The sequence below is a fragment of the Castor canadensis genome, chromosome 18 (genome assembly GCF_047511655.1).
Source record: "Castor canadensis chromosome 18, mCasCan1.hap1v2, whole genome shotgun sequence".
NCBI lineage: Eukaryota > Metazoa > Chordata > Mammalia > Rodentia > Castoridae > Castor > Castor canadensis.
In genome coordinates, this window is record NC_133403.1 from 522,501 (window position 1) to 535,960 (window position 13,460).

A 13,460-nucleotide genomic window follows, 5' to 3' on the forward strand; every position below is an offset into this window, starting at 1 on the left:
AGCCGGACGCCATCAGCGTCACAAATCTGCCCCATTCTTCTAAACCCCGGCAAAGATCTGACAGTCGGCGTGGTCCCTTCCTGTAATCCCAGCCACGTGGGAGGCAGAAACCAGGAGGATCGCGGTTCAAAGCCAGCCCTGGGCAAAAAATTGCAGACCCTGACTAAAAAAAAAAATCACAGAGTGGCTGGCCATTGTCCACGGGAAAGCATGGGGACTGTCCCCACTTCCTCCGTGTCCTTTCTAAGTTAGGGCCAGCCCCAGCTCGGTCACCCACGAGGGCTCCAGGGTTGTCCAGCACACAGCGCTCCTGTCCCCACCAGCACTGGGCCCGAAACGCACCACTGTCCACTCCGAGCCCTCGTCCTCCCTGGCCCACGGGGTCCTCTCCGTCCTGGCCACCGCTCCCTGTCACCCTGTCCCCTGGGGTCCTCACTTCTGCCCTCAAGGACAGTCCACGCGTACCGCTTGCCTCTCTCCACATGCGTGCCTCAGTTTACCCCAACCCACCCTCGTGGAACCGTTCTCACCATGTCCACGGCTCCCAAGGTGACACCTCAGAGCCCAGTGTGTCCTCCAGGAACTGTGTCCCCTGGCATGGGGACATCTCCAGTTCTGGACGCCCCCGAGATCCCCTTCCAGGTTCCTCCCTCCCTCTCCCTCCCTCCCTCTCTCTCCTCAGTCTCTCTCTCTCTCCCCCCCTCTCTCTCCCCCTCTCTCTCCCTCCTCTCTCCCTCTCTCCTCAGTCTCTTTCTCCCTCCCTCTCTCTCTCTCTCTCTCCCTCTCTCTCTCTCCCTCTCTCTCCTCAGTCTCTCTCTCTCTTTCCCCCTCTCTCTCTCCTCTCTCCCTTCCTCCCTTCCTCTCTCTCCCTCTCTCTCTCTCTCTCTCTCCCCCCTCCATGGCGGGTCATTAATGCCCTTGTGACCTGGTCCCAGCCGCTCTCTCATTCCTGATTTTGGGTTTTTGTGGTGCCGAGATTCGAACCCAGGGCTCCGCGCTGCCTCTCGAGCCACGGTCCCCAGTAGCCTGGGCAGGTCGCCCGCTGGACCTGGACGGGGCTCGGTGTCCTGGGCACACTGTGACGCTCGTCCCCCCCAGCCGGTGTCCCCAGCTTGTCACCTGTGAGTGCCTAGAGCCCTGGAGTCACTCGTTCATCACTCGTTCATCACCTGTCATCACTCGTTCAGGTTGCGCCTCGGTCTCACAGCCCAGCCATGTCGGGGTCCCCTCGTCCTCCTCCTCGTCCTCCTCCCTGTCCTCCTCGTCCTCCCCGTCCTCCCTGTCCTCCTCCCCGTCCTCCCCGTCCTCCCCGTCCTCCTCCCCATCCTCCTCCCTGTCCTCCTCCCTCAACCTCTTCCCCGTCCTCCTCCTCGTCCTCCTCGTCCTCCTCCCCGTCCTCCTCCTTCTCCTCCTCCTTCAAACGGTTTCCGTGTGCCACAGTGTCAGGTGTAGAAACACTCCGCCATGTCACCTCCTGCGTCCCTGTCCGTCCATGTGTCAGTGTCCGTCACTGTGCAGCGGGTCCTCGGCATTGTCCCTGAAAGTGTGCTGTGCTGATCGGTGTCACCTCCATGCCCCCCCCCACCTGTCCCACCTGACTGCTCAGCAAATCCCCGACAACCCCGGCCGCCTTCTTTGCTTCTGACGTGAAAGCCACGCACGTGTCACTGCCCCTCCCGTCCACGTGTCACTGCCCCTCCCATCCACGTGTCACCACCCCTCCCGTCCCCGTGTCACCACCCCTCCCGTCCCCGTGTCACCGCCCCTCCCGTCCATGTGTCACCTCCCCTCCCGTCCACGTGTCACCTCCCCTCCCATCCCCGTGTCACCGCCCCTCCCGTCCACGTGTCACCGCCCCTCCCTGTCGTCCCCCGCTCCTCTCTGCCCACAGCAGGGGTGAGCGTGACACTTCTGGCCACAGCCGGCCCTCCACTTGCCTTTGTCGATAAAGTTTTATTAGACGCCAGCCGTGCACACGGCTCGTTTCAGCCTGCTGTCCATGGCTGGTGAGTCGGGACAGAGCCCAGACTCCACCGTCCAGTCCTCTCGGGTCAACTCTGCCAGCCTCTGTCCTGCAGGGTGCAGTCCAGATGTGTCCCTTGCCCCCTTCCATGACATGAGCCTTGCCTGCCTCTGGTGTCCAGTGCCACATCTCCGACCCTGTACTTGACTGACTGCGTGACCGCTCCAGAGACAGAGAAGGGAGAACGGCCTGGTTTAACTGAGGAGAAAAGGGAGTCAACCTTGCCTGTGCCCCGCGCAGACAAAGGGAAGACGTCAGTTGATTAACGGGCTGAGGAAACAGGAGGACCCAGTGGGCGACACCGAGAGTTTGTCCCTGTCGTGTCTGGTCTCGGGCCGGGGATGCCACCGGTCTCTGTCCAGCTCCTCACTTATGGCCGCCAACCGCTCAACTCACGCCTGTGCCACCTGAGGCCAAGCAAACCCCGCAGCCCCCAGCCTGCTGGAGCCACCCACGTGTCCACCGCAGACTCAGGTGGACGGAGCCGAGTCCACGTCCTCACCTGGGGACCACAGCGACGTGAGGGCGGCTCGGGGATGGGAGAACCCCGGGTGTTAGCTCGTGAGGACAATGTGGCCGTGGCACTGGGCGTCAGGACAGCCGTTGTCAAGTGCGCTAAGCGCGGTTCTGTGCTGGTGACAGAGGTCAGCGTCACTTCAATCCGCTGCCACATCTGGGACACAAGGGCCGATCCGTAGCAGGGACATGGGGACAAAGCCATTAGCCCTGGACCCACAGCCCCTTAAGGAACCGGGAGACCTGGCTGTGCACACGGGGACCCCCTGTGTCACCAGCGCTCCGTGGAAGGGACAGCTGTGTCCACCTGGAACCCCAGGTCTGGACAACTTTGAGAAAATCCAAGACTCACCAAGGTTGCCTGTGAGTTTGTACAAAGCCACCTGAACCAAGCCCTGGAGTGAGGTGTCATCGTCACCCCTGGCGTCCAGAACAAAGGATGGACAGACACACGGACAGCAGAGGAGCAGCACTGGGTGATCGGATGGCTGTGACAGAGCAAGTGATGACAGCTCGGCTGGGGTGATGACAGCTCGGCTGGGGCGATGACACTGGGCGTGGCTTTCGGCGACTGCCAGGTTGATGGACGGGGACACTGCACAGGTGACGTCACCAGGCCATACTCAGGGCTCCCATTGGAAATGCTGTTCCCAAAGGGGCATCTGGGGACAGTTGTGGGTACAACTAGGTGACCTGTCCCTTGTGACATGACCTGTGAGGAGGCCACCTGTCCCCCACGACCTACTTTGGGTACCTGCCCTGTCTCAGTGGGTCAGACGTCACCTTTGACCCTGGCGGTCACTGAAATAGCCACACAGGAAGGAGCATCTCAGTGACATTGCAAAAAGTGATCACAGCTCTGTCATTGCCACCACAATCGAGAGCAGGGCATTACCAGCGTCCCCAAAACCTTCCTGGGCCCATTCAAGTCATGACCTCCTCCTTCTCCAAAGGTGGCCGCCATTTTGACTTCCGATTGGAGCCTGGATTTGAACTCCACGAACAAAGCGTGAGGTGTCCAGTCCTGTTGTTTCAGCGATCGGTCTGTGACATTTGTCCACACCGTTGGGAGTGACTGTAACTCGTAATCGTTCCTCACGCTGCAGTCCACCCCAGGCCTGTGTGGGTCCCGCTCCCCCAGGGGACAGGGTTGGCCATGTTTCAGGTTGTCACGGCTAGGGAAACACATGTCCTGTCATCTGGAGGTCACTGGTGTGCCAGACGTCCTACAGGACACAAATGTCAGTTATGTCACCAGATACCCTTCTCTACTGCGTTCTGTTGTGTGCCTCATTCGTTCCTTTGATTACTCATGGAGTGGGAGGCAGCCATCTTGGTTACATCCGCCATCTTGGTCATGTCTGCCATCTTGGTCACGTCCGCCATCTTGGTCACGTCCGCCATCTTGGTTACATCCGCCATCTTGGTCACGTCCGCCATCTTGGTCATGTCTGCCATCTTGCTGGTCATGTGACCCTGATGGACAGTCCATGTCCTGTAGGATGCTGGATGAAATGACAGCTCTTGAGAAAGGCTGGGGACCTTCTGGTTGGTCACAGTCACCATCACCCGTGAATACCTTCCTCCTTCTTGCTGTCACCAAGACAAGCTCTGTCCCTGGTCACCGGGGTCCTCAGAGTCACTACGTTTCTTTCTTTTTTCTCTTGGCTCCGTCCCTGGTTTTCCTGGACACCTCAGGGTCATTTAGGGTGATTAGTGCTTCTGTGAACAATGGGGTGCACAAATGCACGGGTGTCTGTCGGGTGTGACCTTGGGGACAGAGGGACGTCAGAGGGACATTTCAGCTTTAATTAATTCTGTTTAAATGGTCCTTCCTGCATACAATCCTACCAGCGGTGACAACCGCTACACCCGGTGTGTCCTTAGAAATGGCTATTTTACCGGAGTCCCAAATTTTGGGTTTAATTTTGGCATTTCTGCTCAAATCAATCTTTCGCGTGCCCCGTGTTTGCTAGGACGTCTTCGGCCGTGGAGTGACTGAGTGACCGATGAAGTCTCTGTGCTCCTTCCATATTTTCTTGATTTGTAGGAATTCTTGTCTTTCAGACAGAAGTTCTTCACAGGCCGTGTCACCTGTCCCCATGGACAGTGAGCGCCTCTCGCACCGGACGCCTCGCCAGGGTCCATTTCAGATTGTCACTGCTGTTGTGTGGGACGTGGTGACCATCTTCTGGTCATCTTCAAAGGACGCCTGGCATCCCGGCCCGGCCCTGGAGAGGGTTAAAGGACACGAGGACGTTTTTAATTCTCTCTGTAGTCTCTGGGTGACAGCGCGGCTGGGGACGGTGGCGAGTCATGGCGTCCCTGAGGCCTCAGCTGACTCAGGCTCTGGGTGGACACAGATGGACATGGGGATGGCCTCAAAAGCTCAATTAAAGAAAGAATCTTTTATGTTCAGTCAACCAACATCCAAATCCAGCTTCTGTCACTGAGCAGGACTTGGCCTGAGCCTCAGTTTCCCTGTTGTTGACCTTAGCAAGACAATGGATAAAAAAATCCCTGCCGCTGGCTGGGCACCATGGCTCACGCTGCAATCCCAGCTACGCGGGAAGCAGAGGTCAGGAGGATCGCGGTTCAAAGCCAGCCCAGGAGAAAGGGCTGGCAGAGTGGCTCAAGGTGAAGCCCTGAGTTCAAATCCCACACCGAGGAAAGAAGTCACGCAGGTGTAAGATTTTTAAAAACCATCGGGCGGTTATTAGAAAGCAGGAAATGAGTCCATGGGGTCCTGGGACCCCCCAGGTGATAAGATCTGAAAACCCACAGATCCCACACCATTGTCCCTGCGCCTCACGTCACCTCCGGGGGACACACCGGACATGACACATCCAAGAGCTCCACGAACGCTCCTCACGGGGTCGCTCAGTCGCTCAGGGAACGGTGACGGGAGCAGAGTTTCGTTTTTTAAATCTTTTGGGTCTGGTAGAATCCACGGGAGCCTGGAGGTGGCCATGTGGCCGCCTGGCTGGACGTCCCGGGGCAGGTGGCAGAGGACAGCCGAGGCCGGTCCTGTGTCCGGCGGTGACACGGTGACACAGGAGCTGGGAGGAGCAGGAGATTTGGAGGTGGGCATCCTCTGTGCTGTCACCACAGGTGACAGGTGCTGGACGAGTCCCAGCACCCAGGACACCAGTCACACCCCCCTTTCGGGGCCGAGACAAAATGGCACAGTTGGCTCAACAGCAGCCCCTGTCCCCGGCAACTCCACACTGTTAAGGAAAAGACAGGGACGGGGGCGTTGACCGTCACCTTCGGTAGCCATGACAGAGCCTCCTGACCCTGCTCCTTTGGTCCTCAGCAGGCCCAACAGCCGGTGACCGGCAGGGACCGTGGGAGCAGCAAGTATGGCCTTTGTGTGGCTTTTGTCTTAGCATCTGGGGTCACCATGCTCCCAACATGGGGACAGGGAAGGTCACCCGCCGGTCATTGGCCCAGGAGTGGTCACCGTATTGATTAGTGATAGATCATTGGTGATCACTAATCAATCATCAATCGTCCATCACAGCCATTCAGTTTTCTTGAGGCCCGGGGTCAGGGCTCTGTGCTCATTCTCCTGACCGCTCTGTGAGGCCACCACGGTGACAGGTGCGGTGACAGGCATGGTGACAGGCGCGGTGACAGGCATGGTGACAGGTGTGGTGAGAGGCACTGTGACAGGCATGGTGACAGGCACGGTGACAGGCATGGTGACAGGCGTGACAGGCACGGTGACAGGCGCAGTGACAGGCACGGTGACAGGCGTGGTGACAGGCACGGTGACAGGCACTGTGACAGGCATGGTGACAGGTGTGGTGACAGGCGTGGTGACAGGCACGGTGACAGGCACAGGGGTGGAAGGGCGAGTGAGAGGGGCCTGTGAGACAGGACGGTGGACAGGGAAGAAATGGACAGGAAGGAAGGAGCCTGACCACATAGGACAAGGACCGGCCACGTGAGGAGGTAGCTCCTCTGTGTTGTCACCTCCACACTGTGGGCCCCTGGCCACAGCCAGTCTGTGACGGGGACACTCCTCCACCCACCAGACACAGGACAGAAGCAGGGACAGGCGAGGTCCGTCCTCTGAAGCTTTAGGGGACCTGCCACGGCCATGGCCACCCCACGGTGTTGGAGGAGTGCAGGGGACAGTCAGAGCTTTGCCCACAGGACTCAGGCAGCCGCGGCCAGCATGTGGCTTGGTCCTTTGGAGGCCATTGTCACAAAACACCGCAGGCTGAAACCCGCAGAGTCTGGAGGCTGCGAGTGCAGGGCCAGGGGAGGCAGATCTGGTGCTGGGCCATGGTGTCCCATTGTGGTGACACATGGATGAGGGGACAGCACGGCTCTCCGGGTCCCTTTCCTGAGGGCTCCACCCTGGGGACGAAGCACTTCCGGGTCCTGGCATCATCGCCTTGGGACGAGGTCCAGCATCAGAACTTGGAGGAAGCCAGCCCTGATCCCTGGAAAACCAACCCAGCCTGGCCGCTCGCTCCCGTCCCCTCTGGGAGGTCACCTCCCTCCTGTCCCCTCCAGGCAGTCACCTCCCTCCTGGCCTCTCAAGGCCATCACCTCCCTCCCGTCCCCTCCCTCCCATCCCCTCCAGGTGATCACCTCCCTCCTGTCCCCTCCAGGCAGTCATTTCCCTCCCGTCCCCTCCGGGCCATCACCTCCCTCCCGTCCCCTCAGGGCCATCACCTCCCTCCCGTCCCCTCCGGGCCATCACCTCCATCCTGTCCCCTCAGGGCCATCACCTTGGGCGCCTTTGCTGTGGCTTTGTCCCCGGCCTGCACAGCCCAGTGTCCAGTTCTCTCCTCTGCTCTGTGCGTCAGGGGTGGGTGGTGACGTCTGGCCTGGACAGCAAGACATCTTCTGCACATCCAACCTCCAGCTGTCCTTGGCATGGGGACGGCCGCCTGTCACAGCTGCCCCATGGTCACGGCTTGGAGGACACAGCGGCCGGGGCCGGGGGCCGTGTGTCGTGTGGGAAGTCGGTGTGTCCACAGCGTGGCCCGGACATCACTTCCTGTTTGTGACAAATGCTGGTTGTGCAGGTGGCCGGGAGGGGATGTTTCTTGGGGACAGGACACCAAGGTCTCCTTCATGGACAGCGAGACCGATGGACTCTGGTCTCCTGAGTGCCTGTCACTTGCAGTGCGTGATCCCAGGTCACCGGTCACCCCGGTTCCCGCTCAGCCACCCAAACGCTTTCTGCGTAAAACACAGACAGAGCTGCGTGTCCCCTGGTGGCGGGTCACTTTCCGGTCAGCTTCAGGTGACGCTGTCCCTTTTCAGGGGACCGTTTTATCCCCACACTACAATCCGGGCATCACGGAGCCCCCGAGGTTCGCGCCCAGCTTGATGGGACAAAAACCAACATCCCCTGGCAGGCCTGGCTCCAGGCTTGGGGACAGGGATGTCCTGTGGTCAGGAGGCTCTGTGGTGACGGTCCTTCGTGTCACCCGGGGTGCCCCACAGATCCTTAGCGGTCACTTGAAGCCACGTCCCTGGGCTGGGTGTGCAGGGGACAAGACGCTGGGTCTGTGTGACGCTGTCCGGGACGCCGGTGACCGGGGGCTCCGTTTTTTTTCACCAGCTGCCATTTTCCTTCCTGGCACAGGAACGAGGAGGCTGGAGACCCCGCGGTGTCAGCGCCGAGCAGACGGGACGTCCAGAGCAGGACGTCCAGAGATGTCCCCCTGTCGCCTGGCTCCGGCCGCCACCGGCCAGCATCCAGCCACTCTGGGGACGGCGAAGGCCTTGGTGTCCAGAGGAAGGCAACGGAGAGAAGGGGTGGCATGTCCCCGTCCCCGGTGTCCCCTCAGCTGCGGGCGAAGCTGCCCAGCCCCTCGGCCGCCCTGTCCGAGTTCGTGGAGGGACTGCGCAGGGCGCGGACGCAGAGGGGACAGGGGTCCACGCTGTGCCTGGAGGACTGGCCCTCGCCCCCCATCTACCAGGTCACCGGGGCCTCCGCACTCAGTAGAGGCCGGGCCAGCAGTGACGAGGGGTCACTTTCCCTCAGCGGCGGGGTGCGGTCCTCCCTGGGGGACGAGGGGACCTCGGCCACCCCGGCCGGTCTCCCGCGGTCCACCAGTCTCAGGAGCATCACCTGGGACAGCGCCGAGGACGCCGGGAGGCCCAGGGCCCGGTTCAGCTCCCATGAGTCTCTCCTGGTGCCGGCACCGGGCTGGGGACGCAGCCCAGTGTCCCCCGGGTCCCCCGGGGCCGCCCTCCTGTCACCCACACTGCGTCCCCGACGGCGGTGTCTGGAGGCCCCCGTGGAGGACGCCACGGGCTGCCTGGACCTCGGGAAGGAGCCGCTGGTCTTCCAGAACCGCCTCCTCGGCCACCTGATGGACGAGCCGCCGGGCGGTGACCGGTTCGGCTGGAAGTCCCCGAGCCAGGCCCAGGTGGAGTTGGACGACTTCCTCCCGGCCATCAGGAGGCCGCAGACCCCCGTGGCCACGGCCACCGTCGGACGCGGCAGGGCCACGCGAACGAGCGTCCACTTGGAGACGGGGGACACTGACCCCTCCGAGACCGTGTTGAAAATTCGCCCGGGGTCCAAGGAGGACACCGCTCTCCTCTCCGACTCCTCCGACTCCTCCAGCTCCGTCACCTCCTTCAAAAGCGCGGACAGCGTCAAGAGCCGGCCGAGGCTCCCGCGGCCCGAAGGCGACGGTGGCGAGCGGGCGTCCCCCGAGGCCAGAGAGCCGGGTGCGGGGAGGAGGGACAGCGACGTGGAAAGCATCATGAAGAAATACCTGCAGAAGTAGCTCTCAGGTAACACCCAGGTGGCCACCATGACCCCTAGAGACCCCATCCGGGGCAGGCAGCTGGGCTCCATCTTTAATCCCGGACTTCACAGCTCACAGCCGAAATGACCTGGAAACGCAGGCGGGGGGGGGGGGGTCACAAAGCCAGAGGGTCCCGCGGGGCTGCCGTGGCGTCCTGTCCACACCGTGATGGGGGACACCGGCGGCCAGCCTGCAGGACAGTGGAGTCCAGCCACACTCAGTGGATAAGATGGAGGGAAACCGAGGCCTGGGGTCCGGGGAGGGGACAGTGTGCAGAGATCGCTGCTCCCCCTCCTTCCCTCCGCGCCCGGGTTGGCCCCGCGAGACTGAGTGTGGACTGACCTCCCCCGGCAACCCCGAGACGCGGCAGGCAATATTCACTTTATTCCCTCTTTTTGTGGTGCTCAGGTTTGAACTCAGGGCCTTGAGTCTGCCTGAGCCACAGCCCAGCCCTTTTTCCCTCTGGTCCTTTTGGAGATGGGGTCTCGCTTTTTGCCCAGGCCCCCGGACCACGAGCTTCTCATTCTGCAATCTCGCCGTCGCTGAGGTGCCAGGCGTGTGCTACCGGGCACAGTTCTTTTCCGTTAAGATGGGGTCTCACTTTTTTCCTGGGCTGACCTCGAACCTCGGTCCTCCCGATCTCTGCCTCCCAAGTTGCTGGGATTACAGGCGTGAGCCGCCAGGCGCCTGGCCTGTAGGCCCATCGTATGCAGGCTCAGCGTTTAAGTCCCTTCACAAAATCGCCCAGGCTGACCCGAGATCCACGTTTCGGGACTCCTCCCCTGACCGACGAGACCTGTCCTCAGGGACCGGTCCTGGCGCTTTTGTGCGTGACAGAGCCAGCCCCAGACCACAAGGCTCAGGGCGTTCAGCCATCATACAGTCGCTCAGTGAGCACACTGGTCCAGTGGCATTTGAGCTGTTGTATAGTCGCTCAGTGAGGACACAGGTTCAGTCACATGGTTCCCATGTGAGAGAGAATCAAAGCTCGCTCACACCTGCTTTGCCACAGCCCCTTCTGTCGCCAAGTGAGGTCTGTTAGTCATTTACGTCACTACGCTCTCAGGACCGAGCAGCCATTTTTTCTTTACATTCAGTCCTCCCTCCCCTCCACCCCGAGTGAGGTTGTCAGGGACTGTCCATGGGAAGAAAGGGACACTGCCCAACATGGCAGTCAGCTTTACGCGGCTGTAACGGACACGGGAGTCAATTGACTTACAGATAGACAGCTGGGTCTGGCGTCCCTCTCAGCTCTGGGTGTCCAGTTCGTCCTGGGTGGCCCTGTGGCTTCAGGGACTGAGACGATCGTGCGTCACGGTGGCAGGGCGTTGGTGGCCAGTCACCAAGTGCCACCCAGCGTCTCCCCCAGTGACCAGAGCGGCTCTCAGGGTTTCCAGCCTCCTGATACCGCCCGGCCGGGGACCTGGCCTGTGACACAGCCACCTTTGGGGACACCCAGGTCCAAACCCGAGTGTCGTTTAGGAAATCCGTCCCAGCTTCTCCTCCCTGTGGTGTGGTGATGCACGCCTGTAATCCCAGCTCTCAGGAGGGGAGGCTGAGGCAGGAGGCTGAGGGTTCAAGGCCAGACCGTCTCAAAAAAAACCTAGTGGCCCTCCGTCCACTGCACCACTGACCGGTTCTGACCACGTTTCTTCCACAGCCTCCGGAAAGGCAGCTGCCATTGTCACTTGGAGACTCCACAGCCTTGGGGAAGTGGACAGCGGACAGCGGCTCCAGGGCCACAGCCAGGCGGCCCGGCCACCGTGAGGACGAAACAGGCAGGAGTGGTATCCCGTCCCCTGCCCAGGCATGGCCCACCGTGTCCAAAATAAAGCTGTCTTCCTTGCACTGAGCCAGGTCTCTGCTCTGTGACGCGTCACTGGGGACTGCAGGGTGACCAGGTCAGCAGGGGCCTCCCTCCTCCTCTTCCCTGGCCGTGTTGGCACAAATGTCACCTGGCCAGGTCACCAAGCTGAAGTCGGCCTCTCTCGGTGGCCCCATGCTGATCTCCCATGTGAGATGGGGTCTTGAGATCTTGTGGCTGGAGCCGGCCTCTGACCTCAAGCCTCCAGATCTCAGCCCCCCAACCACGCATCGCACAAAGTCTGATGGACACCTGAGCGCAGGTGACACGCGGACACGAGTGTCCCCATGGACGTGCATCCCCATGTCCATCTGTCCACACTCCCAGCCCCGTCCACCTGCTTCCCACACCACGGCCCCAAATGACCCTAGGAAAACACCCCAGTCGCTGTGGCGGGGTCGCGTTGGGGGCCGCGGGCTGTTTTTGTGGCGCTGTCACCGTGACTTCGAGGGGAGTCCATTTCCCGTTTCGGTGAGGACGCCAGCGGGCGCCTGTGATCCCAGCTGCTCGGGAGGCTGAGGCCAGGAGGATCGCGGTTCGAGGTCAGCGCAGGCAAATAGTCCTCGAGACCCATCCCCAAAACAACCAGAGCGACGCCCCGAGTTCAAATCCCGGTCCCACAGAAGAACCCAGTGGTGCCAGGCCTTGGTGGAAGGTGGCCGAGGCTCTGCCCCAAGGACCTCATTTTAACGTCACCTCTGTAAACGCAGTGTCACAAGAAGGTCCCTTCCTAAGGTTCTGGGGTGAGGACGTCAGCATTTCGGGGTTCACCTCGTGACAACAGGAGAAGCAGTGTCAGCTCTGAGCAGCGCCATGACGGGAGACAGCGGGTGACGGGGCTGTCGGGGGGAGGTCCCAGGTGTCATGGGTGTCACGGGTGTCAGGTGTCATTGTGTCACAGGTGTCACGGGTGTCAGGTGTCACGGTGTCACAAGTGTCGGGTGTCACGGGTGTCAGGTGTCACGGGTTTCACGGGTGTCACGGATGTCACAGGTATCACGGGTGTGAGGTGTCAGGGGGGTGAGGTGTCACAGGTGTCACAGGTGTCAGGTGTCACGGGTGTCACAGGCGTCACGGGTGTCAGGTGTCACGGGTTTCACGGGTGTCACAGGTGTCACGGGTGTCAGGTGTCACGGGTTTCACGGGTGTCACAGGTGTCACGGGTGTCGGGTGTCACGGTTGTCAGTTGTCACGGGTGTTGGGTGTCACGGGTGTCACAGGTGTCATGGGTGTCACGGGTGTCACAGGTGTTGGGTGTCACAGGTGTCACGGGTGTCAGGTGTCACGGGTGTCACAGGTGTCAGGGTGTCACGGGTGTCAGGTGTCACGGGTGTCACAGGTGTCACGGTGTCACGGGTGTCACTGGTGTCACAGGTGTCAGGTGTCACGGGTGTCAGGTGTCACGTGTGTCGGGTGTCACGGGTGTCACGGGTGTCAGGTGTCATGGGTGTTGGGTGTCACGGGTGTCACAGGTGTCACGGGTGTCACGGGTGTCACGGGTGTCGGGTGTCACAGGTGTCACGGGTGTCACAGGTGTCAGGTGTCACGGGTGTTGGGTGTCACGGGTGTCACAGGTGTCACGGGTGTCACGGGTGTTGGGTGTCACAGGTGTCACGGGTGTCAGGTGTCACGGGTGTCAGGTGTCACGGGTGTCACGGGTGTCAGGGTGTCACGGGTGTCAGGTGTCACGGGTGTCACAGGTGTCACGGTGTCACGGGTGTCACTGGTGTCACAGGTGTCAGGTGTCACGGGTGTCAGGTGTCACGGGTGTCAGGTGTCACGGGTGTCACTGGTGTCACGGGTGTCAGGTGTCATGGGTGTCGGGTGTCACGGGTGTCACGGGTGTCAGGTGTCATGGGTGTTGGGTGTCACGGGTGTCACAGGTGTCACGGGTGTCACGGGTGTCGGGTGTCACAGGTGTCACGGGTGTCAGGTGTCATGGGTGTTGGGTGTCACGGGTGTCACGGGTGTCACGGGTGTTGGGTGTCACAGGTGTCGGGTGTCACAGGTGTCAGGTGTCACGGGTGTCAGGTGTCAAGTGTGCTCTGCTCTCCCACCCTCGTCTCCCCAGCGGTGATAATGGAGGAGCGTCTGTCACCAGCCCCCCACACACCAGTGACAGCCGGGGCCTGGAGGGCAGGGGACATCGCCACCCAGCAGCCACTGCCACTTGGCCAAGAGGTCAAAGGTGGCTCAGGTGCCAGCTCTCCAACATCTCCACGCAGAACTCATGGGGTCAGGAGCCCCAGACGTGTCACCTCCCCACAGG

General features: G+C 61.2%; 1 protein-coding gene across 4 annotated transcripts in view; it reads left to right on the plus strand.

Annotated features, from left to right (window-relative positions):
- Positions 1-11,179, plus strand: part of Myo18b (myosin XVIIIB) — a 114,066-nt gene extending 102,887 nt beyond the window's left edge. For all 4 annotated transcript variants that reach the window (XM_074061008.1, XM_074061009.1, XM_074061010.1 and 1 more), the window contains 2 exons: positions 8,151-9,313; positions 10,988-11,179. In XM_074061008.1, coding sequence (XP_073917109.1) covers positions 8,151-9,306 — 1,156 coding nt within the window. In that variant the 3' untranslated portion in view covers positions 9,307-9,313; positions 10,988-11,179. The remainder of the gene's footprint in view (positions 1-8,150; positions 9,314-10,987) is intronic.
- The last annotated feature ends 2,281 nt before the right edge of the window (positions 11,180-13,460 follow it).